General features: G+C 68.5%; 5 protein-coding genes across 7 annotated transcripts; 4 read left to right on the forward strand and 1 right to left on the reverse strand.

Moving 5' to 3' along the window:
- LOC142030502 (dromaiocalcin-1-like) lies at nucleotides 1-1,737 on the forward strand. Its single transcript, XM_075026739.1, has 5 exons — nucleotides 1-67; nucleotides 360-454; nucleotides 532-678; nucleotides 1,009-1,114; nucleotides 1,225-1,737. Exons 1-5 carry the CDS (start codon nucleotides 1-3, stop codon nucleotides 1,290-1,292), a joined length of 483 nt encoding a protein of 160 aa, XP_074882840.1. The 3' UTR covers nucleotides 1,293-1,737.
- Nucleotides 1,738-2,986: 1,249 nt separating this feature from the next.
- Nucleotides 2,987-6,875, reverse strand: LOC142030503 (C-type lectin Cal-like). 3 transcript variants are annotated; one of them, XM_075026740.1, is made up of 7 exons: nucleotides 6,739-6,875; nucleotides 5,319-5,390; nucleotides 4,481-4,612; nucleotides 4,064-4,194; nucleotides 3,719-3,856; nucleotides 3,502-3,616; nucleotides 2,987-3,220 (listed from the first exon to the last, which is right to left on the reverse strand). In XM_075026740.1, exons 3-7 carry the CDS (start codon nucleotides 4,602-4,604, stop codon nucleotides 3,153-3,155), a joined length of 576 nt encoding a protein of 191 aa, XP_074882841.1. In that variant the 5' UTR covers nucleotides 4,605-4,612; nucleotides 5,319-5,390; nucleotides 6,739-6,875; the 3' UTR covers nucleotides 2,987-3,152. The 3 variants fall into 3 exon arrangements, with proteins under 3 accessions (XP_074882841.1, XP_074882842.1, XP_074882843.1); XM_075026741.1 differs by having other exon boundaries at nucleotides 5,319-5,385; nucleotides 6,739-6,855; XM_075026742.1 differs by lacking the exon at nucleotides 5,319-5,390 and having other exon boundaries at nucleotides 6,739-6,855.
- Nucleotides 6,876-11,936: 5,061 nt separating this feature from the next.
- LOC142030504 (rheacalcin-2-like) lies at nucleotides 11,937-13,668 on the forward strand. The gene is made up of 5 exons (XM_075026743.1): nucleotides 11,937-12,003; nucleotides 12,080-12,174; nucleotides 12,627-12,794; nucleotides 12,915-13,020; nucleotides 13,571-13,668. Exons 1-5 carry the CDS (start codon nucleotides 11,937-11,939, stop codon nucleotides 13,636-13,638), a joined length of 504 nt encoding a protein of 167 aa, XP_074882844.1. The 3' UTR covers nucleotides 13,639-13,668.
- Nucleotides 13,669-15,156: 1,488 nt separating this feature from the next.
- CIMAP1B (ciliary microtubule associated protein 1B) lies at nucleotides 15,157-16,544 on the forward strand. The gene is made up of 6 exons (XM_075026744.1): nucleotides 15,157-15,265; nucleotides 15,378-15,581; nucleotides 15,673-15,774; nucleotides 16,021-16,142; nucleotides 16,210-16,350; nucleotides 16,464-16,544. The coding sequence occupies exons 1-6, from the start codon at nucleotides 15,157-15,159 to the stop codon at nucleotides 16,542-16,544; spliced, it is 759 nt and encodes a 252-aa protein (XP_074882845.1).
- Nucleotides 16,545-18,477: 1,933 nt separating this feature from the next.
- TYMP (thymidine phosphorylase) lies at nucleotides 18,478-21,908 on the forward strand. Its single transcript, XM_075026691.1, has 9 exons — nucleotides 18,478-18,698; nucleotides 19,177-19,379; nucleotides 19,469-19,567; nucleotides 19,662-19,791; nucleotides 19,908-20,026; nucleotides 20,112-20,274; nucleotides 20,747-20,977; nucleotides 21,475-21,615; nucleotides 21,703-21,908. Exons 1-9 carry the CDS (start codon nucleotides 18,572-18,574, stop codon nucleotides 21,906-21,908), a joined length of 1,419 nt encoding a protein of 472 aa, XP_074882792.1. The 5' UTR covers nucleotides 18,478-18,571.
- Nucleotides 21,909-21,979: the final 71 nt, after the last annotated feature.

Raw genomic sequence — 21,979 nt, forward strand, 5'->3', positions numbered from 1 at the left:
ATGGGACCAGCCGCCTTCCTGGGGGTCTGCCTGCTGGGCTGCCTGGCCCTGCACCCCTCGCTGCAAGGTGAGCCCCTGCCCGCGCCCTCCCCTCTGCCCTGGCCCTTCGTGCACGCTACCCACCCCCCGTGGCACCCCCCCCTCCGCCTTGCTGCCCGCCCTCCCCAGCTCCCCACGCGGCCCGGAGATGGGGATCCCTGAAACACAGGGGCTGGGGATCAGCCTCCCCAAATGGGGGTGAGCGGTGCCCCCAGCCCCCCTCCCCGGAGCTGCTGCCCACCGGGTCCCGGCTGCGGCCAGGCGCTGCGGGGGGGGGGGGGGTCACAGCAAAAGCCCTAACACCCCCCCGCCCCGAGCAGGGGTGCGGGCGAACAAGTGCCCCCGGGGCTGGCTGGACTTCGGGGGACACTGCTACGGGTACTTCGGGCAGGAGCTCACCTGGCGGCAGGCAGAGGTGGGTGCCGGGGGGGTTGGTTGGCAGCGCTGCCAGCCCCCCCCGGACCCCCGCCCCGACCTGCCTGTCCCTGCCAGGCCTGGTGCAGGTCCTCCCGCGGGGGGGGTCACCTGGCCTCGCTGCACACCCCCGAGGAGCACCGCGCCCTCGCCGCCTTCATCGCCCGGCGCCAGCGCCAGGAGGAGGAGGAGGAGGAGAACGTCTGGATCGGCCTCTACCACCGGGTGGGTGTCCCCACGCGCGCAGCCGGCCCCCCCCTCCCTCCCTCCCTCCCTCCCTCCTGGAGCGGGGGGGGGTCAGCACCCCCTGCCCCAGCCTCTTCCCACGCGTGGGGCTGCCGCACGCACGGCCCCGGCCCGGAGAGGTGCCCGTGCCCTGCCCACAGCCACGCGTGTTCCGTCCGTCTGTCCCGCCTCTCCCCTTCTGCCCCCCCCTCCGTGCTGGCTGCCGCTTGCCCACCCTGGCAGCCCCCCGCCCCCTCGCTGCCCCCAGCCCTGTGCCCCCCCGTCGCTGCCTAACGCCTGCCTTGCCTCCTGCCCGTCCCCGGCCGCCAGAGCCAGGCTTGGATGTGGGTGGACGGGTCGCAGACGCGCTACTCGGCCTGGGAGGGGGACGACCCCCCCAAGAGGAAACACTGCGCTGCGCTGGACGACTCCTCGGGTGAGGGGGGGGGGCCCGGGCCGGGCGGCGGACCCCCCCCCCGACGGCGGAGGAGGGGAGGAGGGGAAGCTCCCCAGGCCCCCCCAGCACCCACTTCTCTTCTCCTGCAGGTTTCATGTCCTGGGAGGACGAGTCCTGCAGCGAGAGGAAACCCTTCGTCTGCAAATACGCGGCCTAGGAGGGGGCCCTGCGAGGCAGCCACCCCCCCCGGACTGCGCCCTGCACCCCAAACCCCGTGTCCCCCCATGTCACACCTCAACCCCCAACCCTGGACCCCATCGCACTATGCATCACCACAGCCCGGACCCCCGCACCCTGCACCCTTCTGCCCCATTGCACCGTGCATCACAGCCCAGACCCCCAGATCCCTCTGCCCCATTGCACCCATCACAACCCGGACCCCCAAACCCCTCTGCCCCATTGCACCCATCACAACCCGGACCCCCAAACCCCTCTGCCCCATTGCACCCATCACAACCCGGACCCCCAAACCCCTCTGCCCCATTGCACCCATCACAACCCGGACCCCCAAACCCCTCTGCCCCATTGCACCCATCACAACCCGGACCCCCAAACCCCTCTGCCCCATTGCACCCATCACAACCCGGACCCCCAAACCCCTCTGCCCCATTGCACCCATCACAACCCGGACCCCCAAACCCCTCTGCTCCATTGCACCCATCACAACCCGGACCCCCAAACCCCTCTGCCCCATTGCACCCATCACAACCCGGACCCCCAAACCCCTCTGCCCCATTGCACCCATCACAACCCGGACCCCCAAACCCCTCTGCCCCATTGCACCCATCACAACCCGGACCCCCAAACCCCTCTGCCCCATTGCACCCATCACAACCCGGACCCCCAAACCCCTCTGCCCCATTGCACCCATCACAACCCGGACCCCCAAACCCCTCTGCCCCATTACACCGTGCAGCACAGCCCAACCCCGTACCCCATATCCCAGTGCCCCATTGCACAGGGCATCCCCACAGCCCAGACCCCCAGCCCCCCGCACCCCTCTGCCCCCTTGCCCCCAGAGCCCCCCAGCTCCTTTGCCACTGCGGGCGGCCCCTGCCCCCCACCCTGACAATAAAGTGTGCCAACAGACCCGTGATCCCGTGTCTTCCTCCATCGTGTCGTGTCCGTGGCCCCGGCACTGCCCACTCTGCCGGGCCCTGGCTGGGCATGACTGGCCCCCACGGGTGACCCCCATGGGGGACTGGGACCCGGCAGCACCATGTGTACCCCAGGCCTGGCCCGGGGCGGGGGGGCGGGCACAGCAAAGTGCAGAGATTCCCCCATCCCTTCACGCCATGGCTCGGGGACCCACTGGCATCCCAGCTGGACCCCAGCCCCCCCCAACTCCCCTCCCCCTACTCTGGGGCTGCGCTGGGGGGGGCTCAGCACTGGCCCCCACGTGGTAGCGGTGTGGGGAGGGCACCGTGGGGTGCCCCATGGGTGCATTCCTGGAGATGCGTGCCCAGGGGGTCCACGCGGGGAGGGTGCAAACCTGCAGCAGGGACCCTGTTGCCCCCAGCTCCCCCACTCTGCCCTGCACAGGTTTTCTACAGATTTTTCTCCATTTTATGGTCAAAATAAATAAGCCCAGAGGTTTTCCCCTGGCTGCCACACCGCCGAAGGCCTGCAGTGTCCAGTGTCAGGTAGCAGGACTGAGCGCTGGCCCCATGGGGCAGGATGTGTCCCCGGGGCAGGAGGTGTCCCCAGGGCAGGATGTGTCCCCGGGGTGGGGGGTGTCCTTGGCCGTGGGGCTGGGCACCAGCCGCTATGGGGCACGAGTGGCTTTGGCGGTGGCACCGCCTGTGCCCACGCGTGCCGGGGAAGGAGGACAGGCGCAGGTGGGTGCTGGGCTCTCAAGCCAAGGTTTATTGCCTGCCGGGCGCGCGGGGAGCCCGGTGGGGTTGGAGCCTGGCAGGGCCAGGAGGTCCCCAGTGGGGCAGTCGGCAGGGAGGGGCGCGGGGGTGGCAGGGAGGGGGGTGTGGGGGCACCCCCAGATGCCAGCGGGACCAGCCGCCCCTCAGAGCTGGAAACTGCACAGGAAGGGGAACCTGTAGTCGCAGGGGTAGTCGTGCCAGAACTCGAAACCTGGGCAGGGAGGGGGGCAGCGAGTCACCCCCAGCCCTGTCACCCCCCCGGCACACCCCCCTTTTACCTCCGTCACGTCCCACCTCCATCACGCCTCCCCTCCATCACCCCTTTTAGCTCCATCACTCCCACCTGCATCACCCCTTCTATCTCCACCACCCCTCCCCTCCACCCCCCCCCTTTACACCAGGCACCCCAGCTGTCCCGCAGTGCCCGGGGGTCTCAGCCCCGCCAGGAGTGGCCACGCCAGCCCCCCCGCTGCTCCCCGGGACCAGGCTCACCCGAGAGCTTGTCCAGCACCACGCAGTCCTCCTTGTCCCAAAGGTTGTTGGGCTGCCCCCGGTCCCAGCGCTTGTAGTCGAAGGCAGAGTTATCCGACCACTTCCACCGCCTGGTCTGTGGGTGCCGGGGGGGGACACGACACAGGAGTCAGTGGGTACCCGGGGCGGGTGGCCAGGGCAGCCCCCGGGCAGAGGTGCAGCCCCCCCGGTGACTCACATGCTCATCGTCCCGCAGCCCGATCCAGGTGTTGTCCCTGTCGCTCTGGCGGGCGACGTAGTCGGAGAGGACCCTGCTGGCCCCCAGGCTGTGGATGGAGGCCAGCCGCCCCATGGAGCCATACCGGCTGCATTCATCCTGGGGGGGGGTAATGGGCGGCTCAGCACCCAGCGCCTGCACCCACCCAAGCACTGGGTGCTGGGTACCCCTGCACAGAAAGTCCCGGGGGGGGCAGTGCAAAAGAGCCCCCCCCGACTGGCATGCATAAAGCAATGCCCCCAGGCCTCAGCCACAGTCCCTCCCTGGGGACCCCCACCAGTGTCCCCCCGCAGTGCCAGCACCCACCTCGGCCTCAGCCCAGGTCTTCCTCTCAACGAAGTACCCGTAGCAGAACCCGCGGTAGGAGATCCACTTCTGGGGGCAGGTGGTTCCCCACCTCCTCGGTGGGGCACGGCTGGGGCAGCTGGGGACAGCACCTTCAAAAACGCAGGCAGAGCTGCCGCCGGTCCCACGGGAGGGGGGCACCCACCGCCACCACCGTGGGGATGGAGCCGGGATGTCTGCCGCGGGTGCGGGGCCAGATGGGCAGCACCCCCACCCAGGGACACCCCCACCCAGGGACACCCCACAGACAGGACTGGGCACCAGGGGCTGCCACGGGATGCGGATGGGGAATGGGGATGAGGGACCGGGGAGCAAGGATGAGGGATCAGGGGTCAGGGTGGGCTGGATCGGATGCTGCTGCTGGAGGGGGAATTGCACCTGTGGTCCGTGGGGGCTCGTGTCCTGTGGGGGCCTGTGTCCCGGGCAGGGAATCACCCGCCACAAAGGCCATGAGGAGCAGGCAGCTGAGCAGGCAGTGGAGGAGCTTGTGCCCTGCACTCATATCTTCAGCTGCAGAGAGAGCAGAGGAAGGGCATGAGCAGCTGGACAGAGGGCAGGGGATGCCCAGCTCCATCCCAGATGGAGGGCAGGGGATGCCCAGCTCCATTCCAGACGGAGGGCAGGGGATGCCCAGCTCCATTCCAGATGGAGGGCAGGGGATGCCCAGCTCCATTCCAGATGGAGGGCAGGGGATGCTCAGCTCCATCCCAGATGGAGGGCAGGGGATGCCCAGCTCCATTCCAGATGGAGGGCAGGGGATGCCCAGCTCCATTCCAGATGGAGGGCAGGGGATGCCCAGCTCCATTCCAGATGGAGGGCAGGGGATGCTCAGCTCCATCCCAGATGGAGGGCAGGGGATGCCCAGCTCCATTCCAGACGGAGGGCAGGGGATGCCCAGCTCCATTCCAGATGGAGGGCAGGGGATGCCCAGCTCCATTCCAGATGGAGGGCAGGGGATGCTCAGCTCCATCCCAGATGGAGGGCAGGGGATGCCCAGCTCCATTCCAGATGGAGGGCAGGGGATGCCCAGCTCCATTCCAGATGGAGGGCAGGGGATGCCCAGCTCCATTCCAGATGGAGGGCAGGGGATGCTCAGCTCCATCCCAGATGGAGGGCAGGGGATGCCCAGCTCAGCACCGTGAGGAGTGGAGCTGGGGTGCAGCGGGACACTGCACCCATCAGGGTGAGGGAGGGCCAGGCCAGGGAAGGGACTCACCGGAGCGTGGCCCTGGGCAGGCAGGCAGGAAGGTCAGGGATGACCTTTGGGGACCGTGCTGTGGTGGCTGCCCTGGGGAGAGGTTACAGCTGGGTTACGGGTCCCTCCGAGGGCAGCCGACGGTCCCTCAGGAGCCCAGAGGGCAAATGCCACTCTCAGGCTTTACGGCCACCAGCAGCGGCTCTGGTTCCCTGGAAGCGAGGACGTGCTGGGGCTGCGCTCGAGGTGACGCTGCTGCCCGTGCACCCGTGAAGGCACCCTGGGGTCCCGCCGTGTCCCACCCCAGAGGGCAGGTTTAGGTTGGGCAGAGGGAGGGAAGGTTTTAGGCTGAGGGTGATAAGACACTGGAACAGGCTGCCCAGAGAAGCTGTGGTTGCCCCGTCTTTGGAAGGGTTCAAGGTCAGGCTGGCTGGGGCTTTGGGCAACCTGATCGAGCGGGAGATGTCCCTGCCCATGGCGGGGGGTGGGCGGGATGGTCTCTGAATGTCCCTTCAACCCCAAACACCTGGGTCTCTGGTGCAGAGCAGGTTTGATGTGACCACGGCAGCCCTGTGGTCCCAGGGGAGCTGGCTCCCAGGGCAGGGGTGTGGGGGGGTGCAGGCATCCCCATCCCGCGTCGAGGGCTCTGGAAGGACAGGGGGGGCTTGGGCCACGGGGGGCTGGGGGTGCTGGGGGTGGCCGTGCTGCCTTCATCCCTGCTGCCCTCGCTGCCTCCTGCTGCCACCACCCCATGAGGGTCGTTCGTTCTCGCTTGCCCTCGCCAGAAAACAGGGAGCGATGGAGTCCTGCCCCCCCCCAGGCAGCCCCTCTCACAGGGAGATGCCTGGCCAGGCGCTGGACCCCACAGCTGGCTGCTGCATGAGTGCTGGACCCCATGGCTGGCCACTGGACCACCTGGATTGGTACTGGACCTCACAACTGGGTGCTGGACCCCATGGCTGGCTGCTGGACCACCTGAATGGGTGCTGGACCCCCTGACTGAGTGTTGGGCCACCTGGATGTGTGCTGGACCCCACGGCTGGGTACTGGATCCCATGGTTGGCCACTGGACCACCTGGCTGGGTGTTGGACCACCTGGATGGGTACTGGACTCCACAGCTGGGTGCTGGACCCCATGGCTGGCCACTGAACCACCTGGTTGGGTGCTGGACCCCCTGACCAGGTGCTAGGCTGCCTAGCTGGGTGCTGGACCCCATGGCCAGGTGCCTGTAACATCACCCCTACAGCGTGACCCCCCGCACCGGTGATGTAAGGATGGTGACACTGGGTTCGTGGGACCCCATAGCCCAGGGCAGGGGGCTGCTGCCGCCTCCATTTCTCTGTTACATCACACTACTAGCAAAGCAGATCTATTTTTATGATTACCTGCTGCCAGCACCCGTGAATACGCTGTGGGAGGTGTTAGCCGTAAGACACTCACCAGACGGCTCCCAGGAGCAGGGCTGGCCGGTGGCCGACACGTCTCTGGGTGGGTGACCTGTGTCCCAGGGGCAGCCTGGTCCCCCAGTGTCCGTCCGTCTGTTGGGGCAAGGGCTGTGCTGGGTTGGGCCCCCACTGCTTTTATGGCTGCGGCACAGGGAGGGTGCGGGGCAGGACAGCGTTCCTGGAACAGCCACGCCACTTCTGCTTTCCTGGAAGGTGGGTTCATTATTGCAGCTTCTCTGCTCTGCCCTTAACGAGAGCAGTCCAGCCCCCCAGTGAGACCAGCTCGGCTTCCTGGCTGCTCCCACAGCACCCCTCCCTTGGCCTATGGACAGCTGTGGGGCACCGGCATCCCTGGGGTCACCCTGAGAGAGACCCCAGCATCCCTGGGATCACCCCGAGTGAGACCCCAGCATCCCTGGGATCACCCCGAGTGAGACCCCAGCATCCCCAGGGTCACCCTGAGTGAGACCCCAGCATCCCTGGGGTCACCCCGAGTGAGACCACAGCATCCCTGGGGTCACCCTGAGAGAGACCCCAGCATCCCCAGGGTCACCCTGAGTGAGACCCCAGCATCCCTGGGGTCACCCCGAGTGAGACCCCAGCATCCCTGGGGTCACCCCGAGTGAGACCACAGCATCCCCGGGGTGTCCCTCTGTACGAGGTGGAGACCTGTACCCACACCAAGCCCAGTGCTGCTGCTGGGACTCCCATGAGGTCCCACCAGTTGACCCACGAGGACGCAGCACCCCTCCAGACAAAAGCGCCTCAGGCAGCAATTCAATACGAGCTGTAACGCCCCAAAGCACCATCCCACAGCTCGAACGAGCGCTCACCCCACCGAACCGCACTGTGCCCGTGCACCCAGGTCTGGCAGCCACGACCATGGCCACAACCAGGCAGCTGCTGGACCCCAGGCAGGGACTGCCCCGGGCCATTTGGCAAGAGGCATGGACCTGCTGCTGGCTGGTACGTCCCTCCTGTTGCGTTTGGTAAGACCTGTTAGCATGAAGCCAGCAGGCAGCGTGTATTAACACAAACACAACTTGTGAAGGCAAAGACGGTCCAAGGCCAGCAACATGGGTGAGCTGGCTCTGAGCAAGAATGGCTTCCAGGCTGTGGGTCCTGCAGAGGGTCCGGAGGAGCAGTTTGGGTCATTCCCATGCAGCCGAAATGCCAACAGCAGCTGACTCGCGCACAGTGATGCCCAAGGCTGGGGACATCACAGGGACATGCCAGTGGGACCTGGCTGGTCCTTCTGCTGGGGGTTGGACACACCATGCTCATCACGCGTGGGTCGATGGTCGTGTAAGAAATGAAAAGTTAAATTTCCAGATTGAGACGCGGAGGGAGCAAGACGTGCCAGGGTACAGGCGGCTGCCCAGTGCCGGGGTGGCTCTTGCAGGCACTGTGCCGCCGAGACAGCGCTGGCCGGGTCTGCAGCCGGTGGGACAGCAGCTTTGCCTGGGGTCATCACCGTGTTGGCCAAGTGAGCACCTTGGGTTGGAGGATTGACTGAATTGCACTGAGCACTTAATTGGATTGACCGAAAGGGGCTGTGATCTGCACAGCCAGGCACGTGGCCGCACGGGTCCCAGTTATCGTTAGCGCTCGGCCAACCAACCACGGCGTGTAGAGTTAGGACCAGTGCAATGACAGCATCTTTGGCAATTCGTGTTATTCACACCCTGTGGCAGAGGCCAGAGCTCCAGACCGTCAAAACTATCATCACTTCTGACTGGGGAGGTCCATGAGGTGTCCAGGTCGGCATCGGTGCAGGCTGGTGCTCGGGGCTCACGTGTAAACTGGAGCCGCACCTGAGCAACAGGGAGTGAGCATCGCTGCAGTTGTTACACATGTCGCAGTCATTATATACATATAATAATCATTATGAGAGGGAAAGGCAATTACAGGTGTTTTCCTCCCAAGCCCTTCTAAGCTCTGGTGCTCCTGGCTGCCCATGAAGTTGTCTGGCCTCATGATGACCAAGGTGGGACCAAGTAGCCAGGGAAGCCTCTGGGCTCCGGCTGCTGCTGCTGCTGCTGGCGGGACAACCTGGAGGGAACGCACAAACCCGCTTCGTTCCCTCTGCACGCGGGATAACGGCGGTGGGGGGGCTGCCGCTGGGAGATGGGGTGCTCATCCAGCACCTGCCTTGGCCATTGCACCCTTCCCCTGCCAGCATGGGAGCCAGTGGGCAGCCCCAGCCCGCGCCGCGTCAGAGCCTGTATATGTTGTGTAGGCACTCATGTATGTTGTGTAGGACCCTGTAAGTGTTGCGTATGTGCCCATCTGGCAGCCAGCACAACTGCCCGTGGCTCAGCCGGGCTGCTCCCTCTGCCTCTTGTGTTTCGGGGCGGGGGGGCATTCTGCAGTAGGGCTGACACCCCCCATTGCCATTGCGGACATCTCGTCCTGGGTCCAGTACCCTGCCCCTGTAGGCACAGGCAGTGGCATGGCCCAGGGTGGGGGGCAAAGGCTCATCATCACAACTGAAATCAGGGTCCCGTCCCCCCCCCCCCCCCAGCTCCCGGCACGTTTATCACCTCCTTCATCTCCCCTTGAGACCGGCCGCACTCGCCCACACTCCCGCTTACACAAGACCGGGGCTGAGGCTGGTTTCTGACCATTGCAGCTATCGGCTCTTGACGCAACCGAGACCCAAAGGCAGCTGCTCGCCCCTCTGCAGCCCTGCCCCCCCCCCGCATCCCTGGTTTCCTCTTTGCATCCCTGCCTCTCCCCTCTGCATCCCTCACTCTTCCCTCCATCACCACTTCCAGTGACCCTGTTCCTTTCCCACTTGGGTGTTTTCCGTCCCCTGCCACCTCCCTGTCCTCCCCCCGCCTCTCCCAAGCGTCCCCTGTGCGTGCAGAGTCACACCCTCGACACGGGCAAACGTCGTGCCCAGGATGGGTCACCGGCTGCTGGCACGGCTGTTACCGACTTCTGCTTTCCTGGAACGGCCGTTTGTTATCGCCGTTTGTTATCACCGTTTGTTTCTACTGCCCTTATCAAGGATGCTGCGGGCTCCCAGATGAACGGAAATCCTTCCCTGCCAGTGTGTTTCCATTACAACCGGGTTGCCCTTAGGCTGTTCCAGCAGTGCCAAAGGCTGGGTGCTGAGCCCTGCAGCTGGGTGCTGAACCCTGCAGGGGTGTGCTGAACCCCACAGCTGGGTGCTAAACCCCAGAGCTGGGTGCTGAGCCCTACAGTTGGGTGCTGGGCCCTGCATCCAGGTACTGACCGACATGGATGGGTGCTGAGCCCCGTGCCCAGGTGATGAACACCATAGCTGGGTGCCAAGCCCTGCAGCTGTGTACCAAGCCCTGCAGCTGGGTACCAAGCCCCACAGGTGGGTGCTGAGCCCCATGGATGGGTGCCGAACCCCCTGGCTGGCTGCTGAACCCCACGGGCAGGCACCGGACCCCCCCTCAGCCCAGCTGTGCTGGTGCTTTCCCTGCCATCCGGCTGGCTTGGCACAGCACCCGCAGCCGGTTTGATGCTGAGCAGAGGTGTTTGATCTCGGGGCGTGAATGGCTGCGGGGCCGTTCGCATGGGCTGGCGCTTCGGAGGTCAGCCTCGGTGCCAGGGAGCCGGAGGAGCCCCGGCCCCATTGCCAGGGTGAGGGGCTGGGGCTGCAGTCGGTCTGAGGGGGACCCCCTGCCACTGCCCTTCCATCTGCAGAGCATCCCCTGACAGGATGGAGCTGAGCAACCCCTGCCCTCCATCTGGGACAGAGCTGAGCATCCCCTGCCCTCTGTCCTGGACAGAGCTGAGCATCCCCTGCCCTCCATCTGGGATGGAGCTGAGCATCCCCTGCCGTCTGTCCTGGATGGAGCTGAGCATCCCCTGCCCTCAGTCCTGGGGGGATATGTGGTGCAAGGGAGCCCGACAAGCCCTGTTGCCCACCCCAGGCAGGGACCCCCCTGAGCAGCCCGAGCTCCAGGTGCTTCTCCCTGCGCCAGGGCAGCCCGCACCGGGGAGCGGCACCATGCCAGCACCCTTCTCTGGGGCAGCGGTGGTGTCGGGGCCACGTGAGGGGCGTTGGGGGACATTCTGCTCCTGCCGCTCACGAGCGAAAGCGGGACGCGCGGGTCCGGGGAAGCTCTTTTCATCTTGGCCGGACTCACTCCCAGCTACGGCGCTGGCACCCGAGCGCGGCCGTCCCTTCGTGGGGTGACGACGAAAGCAAAGCCGGGGCCTCCCCGCTGCGGGCACCCCATCAAAGGGAGCAGCGGGGGCCACGCGCCGCTGAGCCGCCCACGTGCGTCGATGGGGCCCGGCTACGTCGGCCCTGTTTGCTTTGGGGCAGGGATGACATTTCGGGTGGCTCACGGCGTGCCTCGCCACCCACCCCTCCCCGCCTGCCCGGGGATAAAATCCCCCGGGGCTGCTGCCCAGCTCCCCGGAGGGTCCGAGCCAGCGCCCGCTGCCGTGCCGAGCTCCTGGGGGGACACAGGTGAGTCCCTGCAGCCACATCGCGGGGGGGGGGGGCTGCACTCCCGCAATGGGGGTGCCCTGACTGCAGGGCATCCCCTGCCCCAGCCTGCAGCCACAGCAGCCCAGGAGCCCCTGCACCCCTGTACCCCGCATCCCTGTGCCCCTGCCCACTGCATCCCCGCACCCTGCATCCCGCATCCTGCAACCCTTTATGCCTGCACCCTGATTCCTTGCACCTAACACTCTGCACCCCTCGCCCCTGCATCCCAGTAAGCCCGCACCCTGCACCCCACACCTCTGCAACCCGATTCCCTGCATCCACACGCTCTGCACCCCTGCATCTGTGCACCCTGGACCTTGCACCCTGCACTCCACACTTTGCACCCCTGCACCCCGCAACCCCTGCGCCCCAGCACCTCTCTCCCCTCCCTCCTGATGCTATCTCACTGCTGCTCCCCTGCGCACTGCTCGACCAGCCTGATCCCCTCCCCGGCTGCACCCTGTGGGCTCCCCTACACCCACTGCTGCAACCACAACACGACCAGGTTGGGGGGGGGTCCCCATCCACCCCTGTTGAGCCCCCTGCCCGGCCCTCCTGCTGCCAGGCTGAGCCGGGCTCTGCTCTGGGGCAGAGCCCGGCTCAGCCTGGCAGCAGGAGGGCCGGGCAGGGGTCTTGGGCACCCATAGGGTGGGGGGGCTCAGCAGGGAGCTGAGCACCCCTCGTCCTGCCACCGTCCCTCCCCAGGGAAGGGACAGATGGGACCGACGAGGACGCTGAGCCTTGGCCTGCTGGGCTGCCTGCTGCTTGTCCCCTGGCTGCACGGTGAGTGCCACTGGGGGGGGGACACCGTGGTGCTCCCCGCTCTTCCCTGTTGCCTCACCCCCTGCCTTTCCCGCAGGGCAGGAGCCGGCTGCCTGCGCCTGGGGCTGGGTGCCCTTCGAGGATGGGTGCTACGGCTTCTTCCCCCGGGAGCTGAGCTGGAGAAGGGCAGAGGTGAAGGGATCGGGAGGCTGCGGGGATGTGGCTTTGGGAGTGACCCCCCCATGGGACACCCAATCCACCCCCATGGCCACAGAGCCCTGTGGTGTTCGGCAGGGAGCTGGGCTTTGCTGGTCCCCTGCCAGGGCCGTGTATCGGGATGCCGGTGCCACCCGGCATGGAGATGTTCCCCTCCGAGGACGGCCTGGCCCCGTGTGGGACCGGCTGCCGTCATGGTGCCACCACAGCCGCCCTGTGCCAAGGGAGAGCATCCGGCTGTGCCAGGCACTGCATGCGCCCCATGTGCCCACAGCACCGGTCCTGCCATCCTCATCCTTAGTGGAACCAGGGATCTGGGACCAGGGGTTGAGGTTGGGGCCAGGAATTGAGGTTGGGGACCAAAGGTTGGGGTCAGGGACCAGGGGCTGGGGTTGGGATCCAGCATCACTCTCCCGTCCCTGCCACAGGCCTTTTGCCAGCGCTTTGGCACGGGCACCCACCTGGCCTCGGTGCACAGCGTGGAGGAGCACCGCGCCGTCATCGCCCTGCTCTCCTCCTCCCACTCCAGTGAGGACAGCGAGGAGGAGGAGGACTGGGACGACGGCATCTGGATCGGCCTCCACCGTCCCCTGGGGGTGAGTGTGGCCCCGGGGCAGAGCCAGGACCCTTCTGGGACCCCTGAGACCCACTCCCGGCAGCCCCCGAGTGGGCCTGGTGGCACCGGCCAGGGGTCATGGAGTCATTCCTCCCCGCAGAGCCGCCACTGGCAGTGGTCAGACAGCTCGGAGGTGAACTACGGGTCCTGGCACCGGCAGCCCGGCCCCAGGAGGAGAGCCTGTGCCGCGTTGCAGGATGCCGCCGGTGAGCATGGCCCCACTGGTGGCAGCGGGTCCCTGGCCACCATGTCCCCAGCTACCAGCATCCCCGGCCATCAGCATCCCGGGCCACCCACAGCACAGGCTGACCCCCACGGTGCTTGCCAGCTCGTGGCTGGGGCAGCCCTCGGTGGGCGGCTAACACCTGGGTGCGCACGCACGCACGGACGTGTGTGTGCACACGCATGCACAGGCACACGCATGTTGTGCAGGCACAAACACACTTACGTACACTTACACACACATATATGCACACACACATGTATATACACACATACACATGCACCCTGTGCGTGCTGTGGACATGTACAGGCACATGCTGTGCACACGCATGCACACACACCCCCGCCAGGTATACACGTGCACGCTGCCCACATCCACACTGCGTGCACAACACTCGCACCCACACTCACTCCACGCGCACACGCAGAGCGCGTGTGCCCCGGGCTGCGCTCCTGGCAGCGGGACTGCAGGGTGGCCATGCTGCGGGGGCCGGGGGGGGATTCCAGGGGGCTGACGGCCTCTTTCTCTTCCAGACTTCATGATGTGGTACAGCGACACCTGCGCCGACAGAAAACCCTTCGTCTGCAAGTCCAGCGCCTAGAGCTGCGGGCAGCCCCCCAGCACCGGCCCCGCTGCTCCTCCTGCTTGCCACCCTTGCCTGCTGCCCCTGCCCACCGCCCCTGCCTGCCACGGGCCACAGTAAAGGTCCCTGGAGCCCAGCTTGGTCTGCGCATCCTTCATCCCGCGCACCCGGGGTCTCGCCGCCCGGATCGGGATCCCACGCCCCCCCACAGCGCCACGGGGCTGGGGACGGAGGGACCCAGCCAGGGCCTGGCATGCACAGGGTGCTGGGGTCACCCAGCCGCTGACCACCACGGGGTGCCGGGAGGGGGACCGGGACAGGGACAGGGATGGGGATGGCTCGGGGCAGCGAAAATTTCTGCCAGAGGAACAGCCGGGGCTGGCAGAGTGAACACTGCAGCGCACCCCATGGGACCCCCACTGCCTCTGGGAGACCCCCGTCACCCCAGTGGGGCTCCTGTAGTCCCAGACAGATCCTGTGGCCCATGTGGGACCCCTGTGATGCCCAGCGGTCCCCCATGGCCTTAGGGAGAGCCTGTGACCCACATGGGACCCCCATGGACCCAAAAGGATCCCCGTGGTCCCAGTGGGATCCCCCCTGTCTCTTGTGGAACCCCTATGGCCCCCCTAGGACCCCTATGGTCCCCATGGGACCCCCATGGCCTATGTGGGACCCCCATGGCCTATGTGGGACCCTCATCGCCCTCAGCAACTCCCCCCCCAACCCCGCAGACCCCCTGTGGCTCTGCAGGACCCCCACGCCCCAGGACCAGCCTCTCCTACGATGACTCCTGCAGTGGGGCAGCCCCACGCCCGTGGCTGCCTGCGTCCCCACACCGTCCCCGTCCCCACGTCCCCACCCAGGGCTGCCCAGCGCAGTTTGTTGTGCGGGTGCCATAGTAACTGGGGGAGGAGAGCCCCGCCAGAGCTCAGCACTGCTCAGGGTAAGGGATCTCAGCCCCACCAGGACCCCCAGGGCTGGGGGTGCATCTCTGGGGTCCCAGGGGCTGCATCCACGGGGTGCTGGGGGCTGCATCCCTGGGGTATTGGGGGCTGTATATACAGGGTGCTGGGGGCTGTATCCGTGGGGTGCTGTGGGTGCATCACAGGGTGCTGGGGGTTGTGTCTGGAGGGGACTGAGGGGCTGCATCCCTGGGGTGCTGGGTGGGCTTCACCCCTGGGGTGCTGGGGGCTGCATCCCTGGGGTGCTGGGTGGGCTTCACCCCTGGGGTGCTGGGGGCTGCATCCCTGGGGTGCTGGGGTGTCTTCCCTGGGGCCATCAGGGCGGTCGTCCCCAGGGTGATGATCAGGGGGGTGCTGGGGGTGCGGAGCCCCCGAGCTCCCCAGCCATCGTGAAGGCGATGCCGCCAGGCTGCCACCGTGTTGCCGGCTGCTTGCCCGTGGACGGCCACTGGTGCCCGGGCTGCGGACCCGCATCTCCCTCCGAGGGGACCCCGTGGCCGGCACCGGAGGGCGGCAGGGCCAGGGTGGGGGCGTCGGGGCTGAGGGGCTGCGCTCGCTCCCGGCAGGGCCCGCCATGTCGGCCAACGCCTGGGTGGGCAGCTGGAGGCCCCACCGACCCCGGGGTCCCATCGCGGCTCTCTACAGCAGCCCCGGGCCCAAGTATGGGCTCCCCACCAACGTCGGTGAGTCGGGGCCATGGGGGTCCGGGGGCTGCTGCCGTGCCGGCGGGGTGCCGGGAGCCGGACGGCCGGGGGCTGGGGGTCCTGCAGCCCACCGAGCCCCCCGTCCGCCCAGGCTACCGTCTGCACGACCCCTCCCGCGGCCGCGCGCCCGCCTACAGCTTCGGGGTGCGCACGGGGGGGCGGCAGGAGGACCGCTCCCCTGGGCCGGTGTACCTGCTGCCCCCCGGGACCACCGCCAAGGGCAAGGACGGGACCCCCGCTTTCTCCATCTACAGCCGCCCCCGCGACCTGCCACCCATCCACACCCCCGGGCCAGGTGAGGGCGGGGGCCGGGAGCCCCGGGGGGGGCGGCAGGGCTGGGGACCCCCCCAGCCGTGCCCATGGCCCAGCTGCCCTGCTCCCCCCAGGGTGCTACTCCCCGGAGAGGGCCGGCAGGTTGGCTTTCCCCTCCGCACCCGCCTGCTCCCTCCGCTCCCGCACCAGGCAGGGCATCATCTACCAGACGCCAGGTAGGAGAGACGGGGGCCGGGCTGGGCCCCCCATTATCTCCCTGGGCTGCCCCCCCCCCATCATTCCTGGGCTGAGCCCCCCATCATCCCCGGGCTGAGCCCTCCATCGTCCCCAGGCTGAGCCCCCCCATCATCCCTGGGCTGAGCTCCCCTTCCCCACCTCCCCCAGGTGGATAACCCCCCCTGTCCCACCTTGCCCTGCCCCCCCCCCCCATCAGGGCCCCGCTGAGCCCCATTTCCCCCCAGGCCCCGCAGCCTACCGGCTGCCCCCCATGCTGGGACCCCGCGTGGTGAGCAAGAGCTCGGCCCCCAACTACTCCATACCGGGACGCAGCAACGTCGGTGCCTTCTACGAGGACCTGTGCAAGGTGAGGTGTGGGGGACCGGGGGGCCGGGGGGGCCGGGGGGGCACGTCACCGCACCCTCTGTCTGCAGACGCCGGGGCCCTGCAGATACCGCGTGGTGGACGCCGACGTCTACAAGCGGCGGGCGCCGCAGTACAGCATGCTGGCACGCAACCCCCTCCCCGGGGACACCACCGCCAAGCCCGGACCCGGCGCCTACAGCCCCGAGCAGGTGAGGGGGTGACGGGGGTCCCGCCGGCGCGGGCAGGGCGAGGGTGCCGGTAGCGGGGGGCCAGGAGCCATGAGACCCCCCCGGCCCTCACCGCCGCCGTCTCTCCCGCCCAGCAGGGCCGGCAGCGGGGTCTGACGTTCGGGATCCGGCACTCGGACTACCTGGCTCCCCTCATCGTGGATGTGCCCGACTAGGGGGGGGTGCGGGGCGGCCGTGGGGCCACGGGCAATGGAGAGAACCAATGCCAAAAGATCGTTGCCTTCAGCCAGAGTCGCTCTCCTGCTCTCCTCGCGTCCCGCCGCGTCGCCCGGCCGGGACTGCCCCGTCCCGCTCGGCCCTGGGTTGGGCAGCACCACCCGGACACCGCGGCCGTCCCAGGGGGGTCGGGGAGCACTGGCCCCCCGCGAGCTGCCCTGTGCCCTTCTGTCCCTGAGGAGACCCTGGCGAGGCCACCGGGAGGGGAAGCAGGGCTGAGCTCTGGCCCCACAGCCCCACAACTGGGGCAGTGCATGCCAGGGATGGAGGATGTGCTGCCCACAGGGGTACCAGCCCTCTCCCTGCTCCAGCCCCATCCCCACCACCTGCCCGGAGCACCCGGCTGACACTTTCTGGCTGGTCATGCTATCCCATCCCAGGCCACCCCATCCTGTCCCGTCCCATCCTGTCCCATCCCACTCCATCCTGTCCCGTCCCATCCCATCCCACCCCATCCCATCCCATTCCATCCCATCCCACCCCATCCCATCCCATCCCGTCCCATCCTGCCCCGCAGCCGGGGGTTGCCGCGGTCCCGGTCCCTCGGAGCAGCCCGTCCTGCTGGCCGAGGGGCTCCAGCCCAACCCTGCTCTGGGGGCAGCCGCAGTGTCGTGGTTTAATGCCAGCCCGCAACTAAGCACCACGCAGCTGCTCACTCACTCCCCCCCACCCAGTGGGATGGGGAAGAAAATTGGGGAAAGGAAGTAAAACTCGTGGGTTGAGATAAGAACAGTTTAACAGAACAGAAAAGAAGAAACTAATAATGATAACACTAATAAAATGACAACAGTAATAATAAAAGGATTGGAAGATACAAATGATGCACAGTGCAATTGCTCACCACCTGCCGGTCGACACCCAGTTAGTCCCCGAGCGGCGATCCCCCCGCTCCCACTCCCCCCAGTTTATATACTGGGCATGACAGCACATGGTATGGAATGCCCCTTTGGCCAGTTTGGGTCAGCTGCCATGGCTGTGTCCCCTCCCAACTTCTTGTGCCCCTCCAGCTTTCTTGCTGGCTGGGCGTGAGAAGCTGAAAAATCTTTGAATGTAGGCTAAATATTACTTAGCAACAACTGAAAACATCAGTGTGTTATCAACATTCTTCTAATACTGAACTCAAAACATAGCACTGTACCAGCTGCTAGGAAGACAATTAACTCTATCCCAGCTGAAACCAGGGCACGCGGGGCCCGAAGGCAGAGCTGGGGCAAAGACGGCACAGAGGACCTGGGGACCTTCTGTGCCCTGGGGGCCACCAAGTCCCCTGACCCTCCCCGCCCAGGACCCCTCATCCCCCATCCTTCCTTTCACTGCCAATGTCCTCGCAAAAGCCCATCCCCAGCCGTGACCCCCTGAGCAGGAGGGGGGGTCTGCACGGGTGTTCCTTGTCCCACTCCCTGTCCCCATCCCAGCTCTGACCACGGGTCCCCACGTCAGCCACTCATATTCCCCCCCCCCATGACCCCAGAGCTCTTGGCCCCTCGGCAGGCGCCCACCCCTCTCCGTCCCCCCCCCAGGGCCAGGGCCACCCCAGCGGCTATGGGAGTCACCGAGACCCCACGCAGGACCTTGGGGTGTGGGGTGGCACTGGGGGCACCAGCCAGGGAGGGGGCACTCCTCAGCAAAGTGCCACGGGACACCCCCCCGTGCTGATGGTGCCGTGGGTGCTGCACGTGCCACGGGTGCCGTGGGTGCCGCGGGAGAGGATGCCGAGGGCTGTGCGGGACCCAAGGCAGCGGTGGCCATGCAGAGTCCTCGGGCATCGCCTGGGGTTGCCCCGTGGGGAATTGGGGGGGACAAGGGGGGCAGCCCTGCCACCCACCCACTCCAGCCTCTCCCTGCCCGGCCCGACCCTCGCTCGCTGCCCCTGGGGACAGAGTCCAGCGCCGGAGACGCCTCCCTGCCGCGGGCACGGAGCCAGCCTGGGCAGGAGCGGGTGCCGGCCGGCCGTGCGGAACCGGCGATGGCCGCCCAGGCCTCCCTCCCGGTCCTCATCGGCAAGAAGCGGGATGGCGAGCGGCTGGAGGAGGAGGAGATCCAGAGCTTCGTCCGTGGCGTGACGGATGGCACTGCGCAGCAGGGCCAGATCGGTGGGCGCATGGCGGGGCGGGGGGACGGGGGGGAAGCAGAAGGGGGGTCGTGGCCGTGGGACATGGCAGGGGATGCAGCCGAGGGCACGGTGGGAGCCGTGGCACAGGGACGTGGTGGGGAACGTGGCGGAGGTGTGGGCGGCGCAGACCTGGGGGCGACATCACTGGGGGACCCGGCACAGGGACATGGCCGAGGCCGGCATGGTGGAGCACATGGGGGGACATGGGTGGGGGTCCCCAGCAGCGGGTGGGGGACAGGGGGCACAGCAGGACCGCGAGGCGAGCCCTAGGATGCAGCAGGGGGTCATAGCCAGGGGACACGGCTGGGGACCACCCGGGGGGGGACAAGAGGGAGACCCCCGGGAAGGGGCAAGGATGCCAGAGCGGGGGGCTGCAGGGCCCTGGGGTGGGCTCCGGGGGAGGGCGGCAATTGGGGGGGAGGGATCACCCTGTGATGGCATCACTGTGCCCCCCCCAGGTGCCATGCTGATGGCCATCCGGCTGCGGGGCATGGACGCGGCGGAGACGCTGGCGCTGACGCGGGCCATGGCGGCCTCGGGGCGGTCGCTGGCCTGGCCCCCCGCCTGGCGGGGGCTGCTGGTGGACAAGCACTCCACGGGCGGCGTGGGGGACAAGGTCAGCCTGGCCCTGGCCCCCGCCCTGGCTGCCTGCGGCTGCAAGGTGAGCGGGGTGGGGGGGGGACACGGGCCGACGGGGTCCCCACGGCCCCTCCGAACACCCCTGCGCCCACCCGCCCCTCGCACCCGCAGGTGCCCATGATCAGCGGCCGGGGTCTGGGCCACACCGGGGGCACGCTGGACAAGCTGGAGGCCATCCCCGGCTTCCGCGTCTCCCAGAGCCCCGAGCAGGTGAGGGACGGGGACGCGGCCACCGCCACGCCGTCACCCCGCGGGCACGCCGGGGGGGACGGGGCGTCGGGATGCCGACAGGACATCCCACCAGATGCAGAGCATCCTGGAGCGGGTGGGCTGCTGCATCGTGGGGCAGAGCGAGGAGCTGGCGCCGGCCGACCGGGTGCTGTACGCCCTGCGGGACGTCACCGCCACCGTCGACAGCCTGCCCCTCATCACAGGTATGGGGTACGGGGGGGGGGCCGGGGTCAGGCACCCCGGCTCCGGGCACGGCCAGGGAGGGGGTACGCGGTGGGATGAAGGCAGCGGGATCCCAGCGAGGGTACCCGGGCGCCAGCCTCCATCCTGAGCAAGAAGGCAGCGGAGCAGCTGTCGGCGCTGGTGCTGGACGTCAAGTTTGGGAGCGCGGCCCTGTACCCCACGCCGGAGAGCGCCCGGGAGCTGGCCCAGAGCCTGGTGAGCCCCCGGCCCCCCCGCCGCAGGGACCCCGGGACGGTGGGCGCTGGGGCTGAGCCCACCGCTCGCCCTGCCCTGCCCGCAGGTGGCGGTGGGCGAGCGGCTGGGCATCCGCACGGCCGCCGTGCTGAGCCGCATGGACCAGCCGCTGGGCCGCTGCGTGGGCAACTCGCTGGAGGTGCTGGAAGCCCTGGAGTGCCTGGAGGGGGGGGGTCCCCCCGACCTGCGGGAGCTGGTCACCACCCTGGGTCAGCCACGGGGATGGGGGACGGGGCGGGGGGGACGGGACCAGGAGGCCATGGCCCAGGGTCCACACACACAAGTCCCCTGCCCTGCACCCCCCTCCCAGCCTCGGGGTCTCCCTCAGCCCCGGCCTGACCCCCCTCCATCACCCTGGGGACCTTTCCTGTGTCCCATGTCCTGTCCACCCCAGCCTCAGGGTCTGTCCCTGCCCCCCCCAGCAGCAGCCCTGTCCCTGCCCTCACACCCCAGGGTCCCCTCCCATGTCCCCATCCCCCTGATCTGCCTTCCTGCCCCCCTCCATCCCCCTATCCCCCAACCCATACCCCCTGGGTGTCCCCCCCATTGCCCCCCAGGCCATTCCCCAGAGCCGGTGCTTCACCCCACGCTCTCCCACCCACCGCACCCCGGGGGAGGGGGGGGGCGGTGAGGCAGGGGCAGGGGTCTCCACAGGCCGGGGTCCCATCCCGCGTCCCGCAGGGGGTCTGCTGCTGTGGCAGTGCGGGCTGGCCGGGGCGGCCGAGCAGGGCCGGGAGCGGCTGGGGCAGGCGCTGGACGACGGCTCAGCCCTGCGCGCCTTCGAGGCCATGCTGGGGGCGCAGGGGGTGCCCCCCGCCACCGCCCGACGCCTCTGCACCGGGACCCCCACCCAGCGCTGCCAGGTCCTGGGGCAGGCGAGCGTCCGTGAGGAGCTGCCCGCGCCGCAGGGAGGTGAGCGGGGAGGGGGTGGCCCTCGCCCCCCCTCGCCCCATGCTCCCCCTGCACCCCTCGGGGAGGCCGAGGGCTGTCCCAGGGTCCCTCTCCCCACACACCCTGCCCCATCCCCTCCTGCCCCCCACCCTCGTCCTCTCTCCCCATCACCCTCCGGGGTGCTCTGGGCTCCCCTGGCTTATTCCCCCCACGCCGGGGTCCCTGCCTGCACCCCCTGCCTCACACCTCCCATGCCTGGGGCTCCCCATTCCCCAGCCCCCCGGGGTCCCTGCCTGCACCCCCTGCCCCACATTCTGCATTCCTGGGGTCCCCACGCTCCCCCCCACCCCAGACCCCACACCTCTTGGGGTCCCTGTGTCCCCGTTCCCCCCACCCTGGGGTCCCTGCCTGCACCCCCCGCCCCACACCCCCTGAAGGAGTGTGTCCCCACACACTCCAGCCCCCGCACCCCTCGGGCCCACTCCCAACCCCCCCTCCTTGCCCCCCTCCCCACCCAGGCTGGGTGCAGCAGGTAGAAGCCCTGCCGCTGGCCCACGTCCTCCACGACCTGGGGGCCGGCCGGGCGCGGGCCGGGGACCCCATCAACCCCCGGGTGGGCGCCGAGCTGCTGGTGGCCGTGGGGCAGCGCCTGCGGGAAGGTAACCGGGGGTGGGGGGGGGTGGGGGAGGGCTGCCGGGCCCCCCCCTCCCCGTGACCCCCCCGCCCACGGCCGGCCCTGCCCGCAGGCGAGCCCTGGCTGCGGGTGCACCACGACGGGGTCCTGGGCGCGGGGGGGCGCGGGGCCCTGCAGGCCGCCCTGCGCCTGGCCCCGGGGCCGCCCCCCGCCCCTCCGCCCCGACTGGCCGAGATCATCCTGCCCCCCGGACCCCCGGGCCCCTCGGCAGAGGCAGGGACCGCGGGGGCCCCCCCGGCCCGCCGGGACGGGCGCTGAAGCCGCGCTCCTGCCCGCTCCCCCTGCCCGCTCCTGCCCGCGCCGGGCCGGCGTCACGTGGTCACGCCCGC

This window comes from Buteo buteo, chromosome 4 (genome assembly GCF_964188355.1).
Source record: "Buteo buteo chromosome 4, bButBut1.hap1.1, whole genome shotgun sequence".
Taxonomy (NCBI): domain Eukaryota; kingdom Metazoa; phylum Chordata; class Aves; order Accipitriformes; family Accipitridae; genus Buteo; species Buteo buteo.

Coding starts and splice junctions, on each gene's coding strand:
- LOC142030503 (XM_075026740.1), bottom strand. CDS start 4,604: ATGAGTGCAGGGCACAAGCTCCTCCACTGCCTGCTCAGCTGCCTGCTC. Junction 4,195..4,480: donor CGAGCCCCCACGGACCACAG/GTGCAATTCCCC, acceptor GCGTTTTTGAAG/GTGCTGTCCCCAGCTGCCCC. Junction 3,857..4,063: donor AGACCTGGGCTGAGGCCGAG/GTGGGTGCTGGC, acceptor ACCCCCCCCCAG/GATGAATGCAGCCGGTATGG.
- TYMP (XM_075026691.1), top strand. CDS start 18,572: ATGGCCGCCCAGGCCTCCCTCCCGGTCCTCATCGGCAAGAAGCGGGAT. Junction 19,380..19,468: donor TGGCTGCCTGCGGCTGCAAG/GTGAGCGGGGTG, acceptor TCGCACCCGCAG/GTGCCCATGATCAGCGGCCG. Junction 21,616..21,702: donor GGGGCAGCGCCTGCGGGAAG/GTAACCGGGGGT, acceptor CCCTGCCCGCAG/GCGAGCCCTGGCTGCGGGTG.
- CIMAP1B (XM_075026744.1), top strand. CDS start 15,157: ATGTCGGCCAACGCCTGGGTGGGCAGCTGGAGGCCCCACCGACCCCGG. Junction 15,266..15,377: donor TGGGCTCCCCACCAACGTCG/GTGAGTCGGGGC, acceptor CCGTCCGCCCAG/GCTACCGTCTGCACGACCCC. Junction 16,351..16,463: donor GCGCCTACAGCCCCGAGCAG/GTGAGGGGGTGA, acceptor TCTCCCGCCCAG/CAGGGCCGGCAGCGGGGTCT.
- LOC142030504 (XM_075026743.1), top strand. CDS start 11,937: ATGGGACCGACGAGGACGCTGAGCCTTGGCCTGCTGGGCTGCCTGCTG. Junction 12,175..12,626: donor TGAGCTGGAGAAGGGCAGAG/GTGAAGGGATCG, acceptor TCCCTGCCACAG/GCCTTTTGCCAGCGCTTTGG. Junction 13,021..13,570: donor CGCGTTGCAGGATGCCGCCG/GTGAGCATGGCC, acceptor TTTCTCTTCCAG/ACTTCATGATGTGGTACAGC.
- LOC142030502 (XM_075026739.1), top strand. CDS start 1: ATGGGACCAGCCGCCTTCCTGGGGGTCTGCCTGCTGGGCTGCCTGGCC. Junction 68..359: donor CCTGCACCCCTCGCTGCAAG/GTGAGCCCCTGC, acceptor CGCCCCGAGCAG/GGGTGCGGGCGAACAAGTGC. Junction 1,115..1,224: donor TGCGCTGGACGACTCCTCGG/GTGAGGGGGGGG, acceptor CTTCTCCTGCAG/GTTTCATGTCCTGGGAGGAC.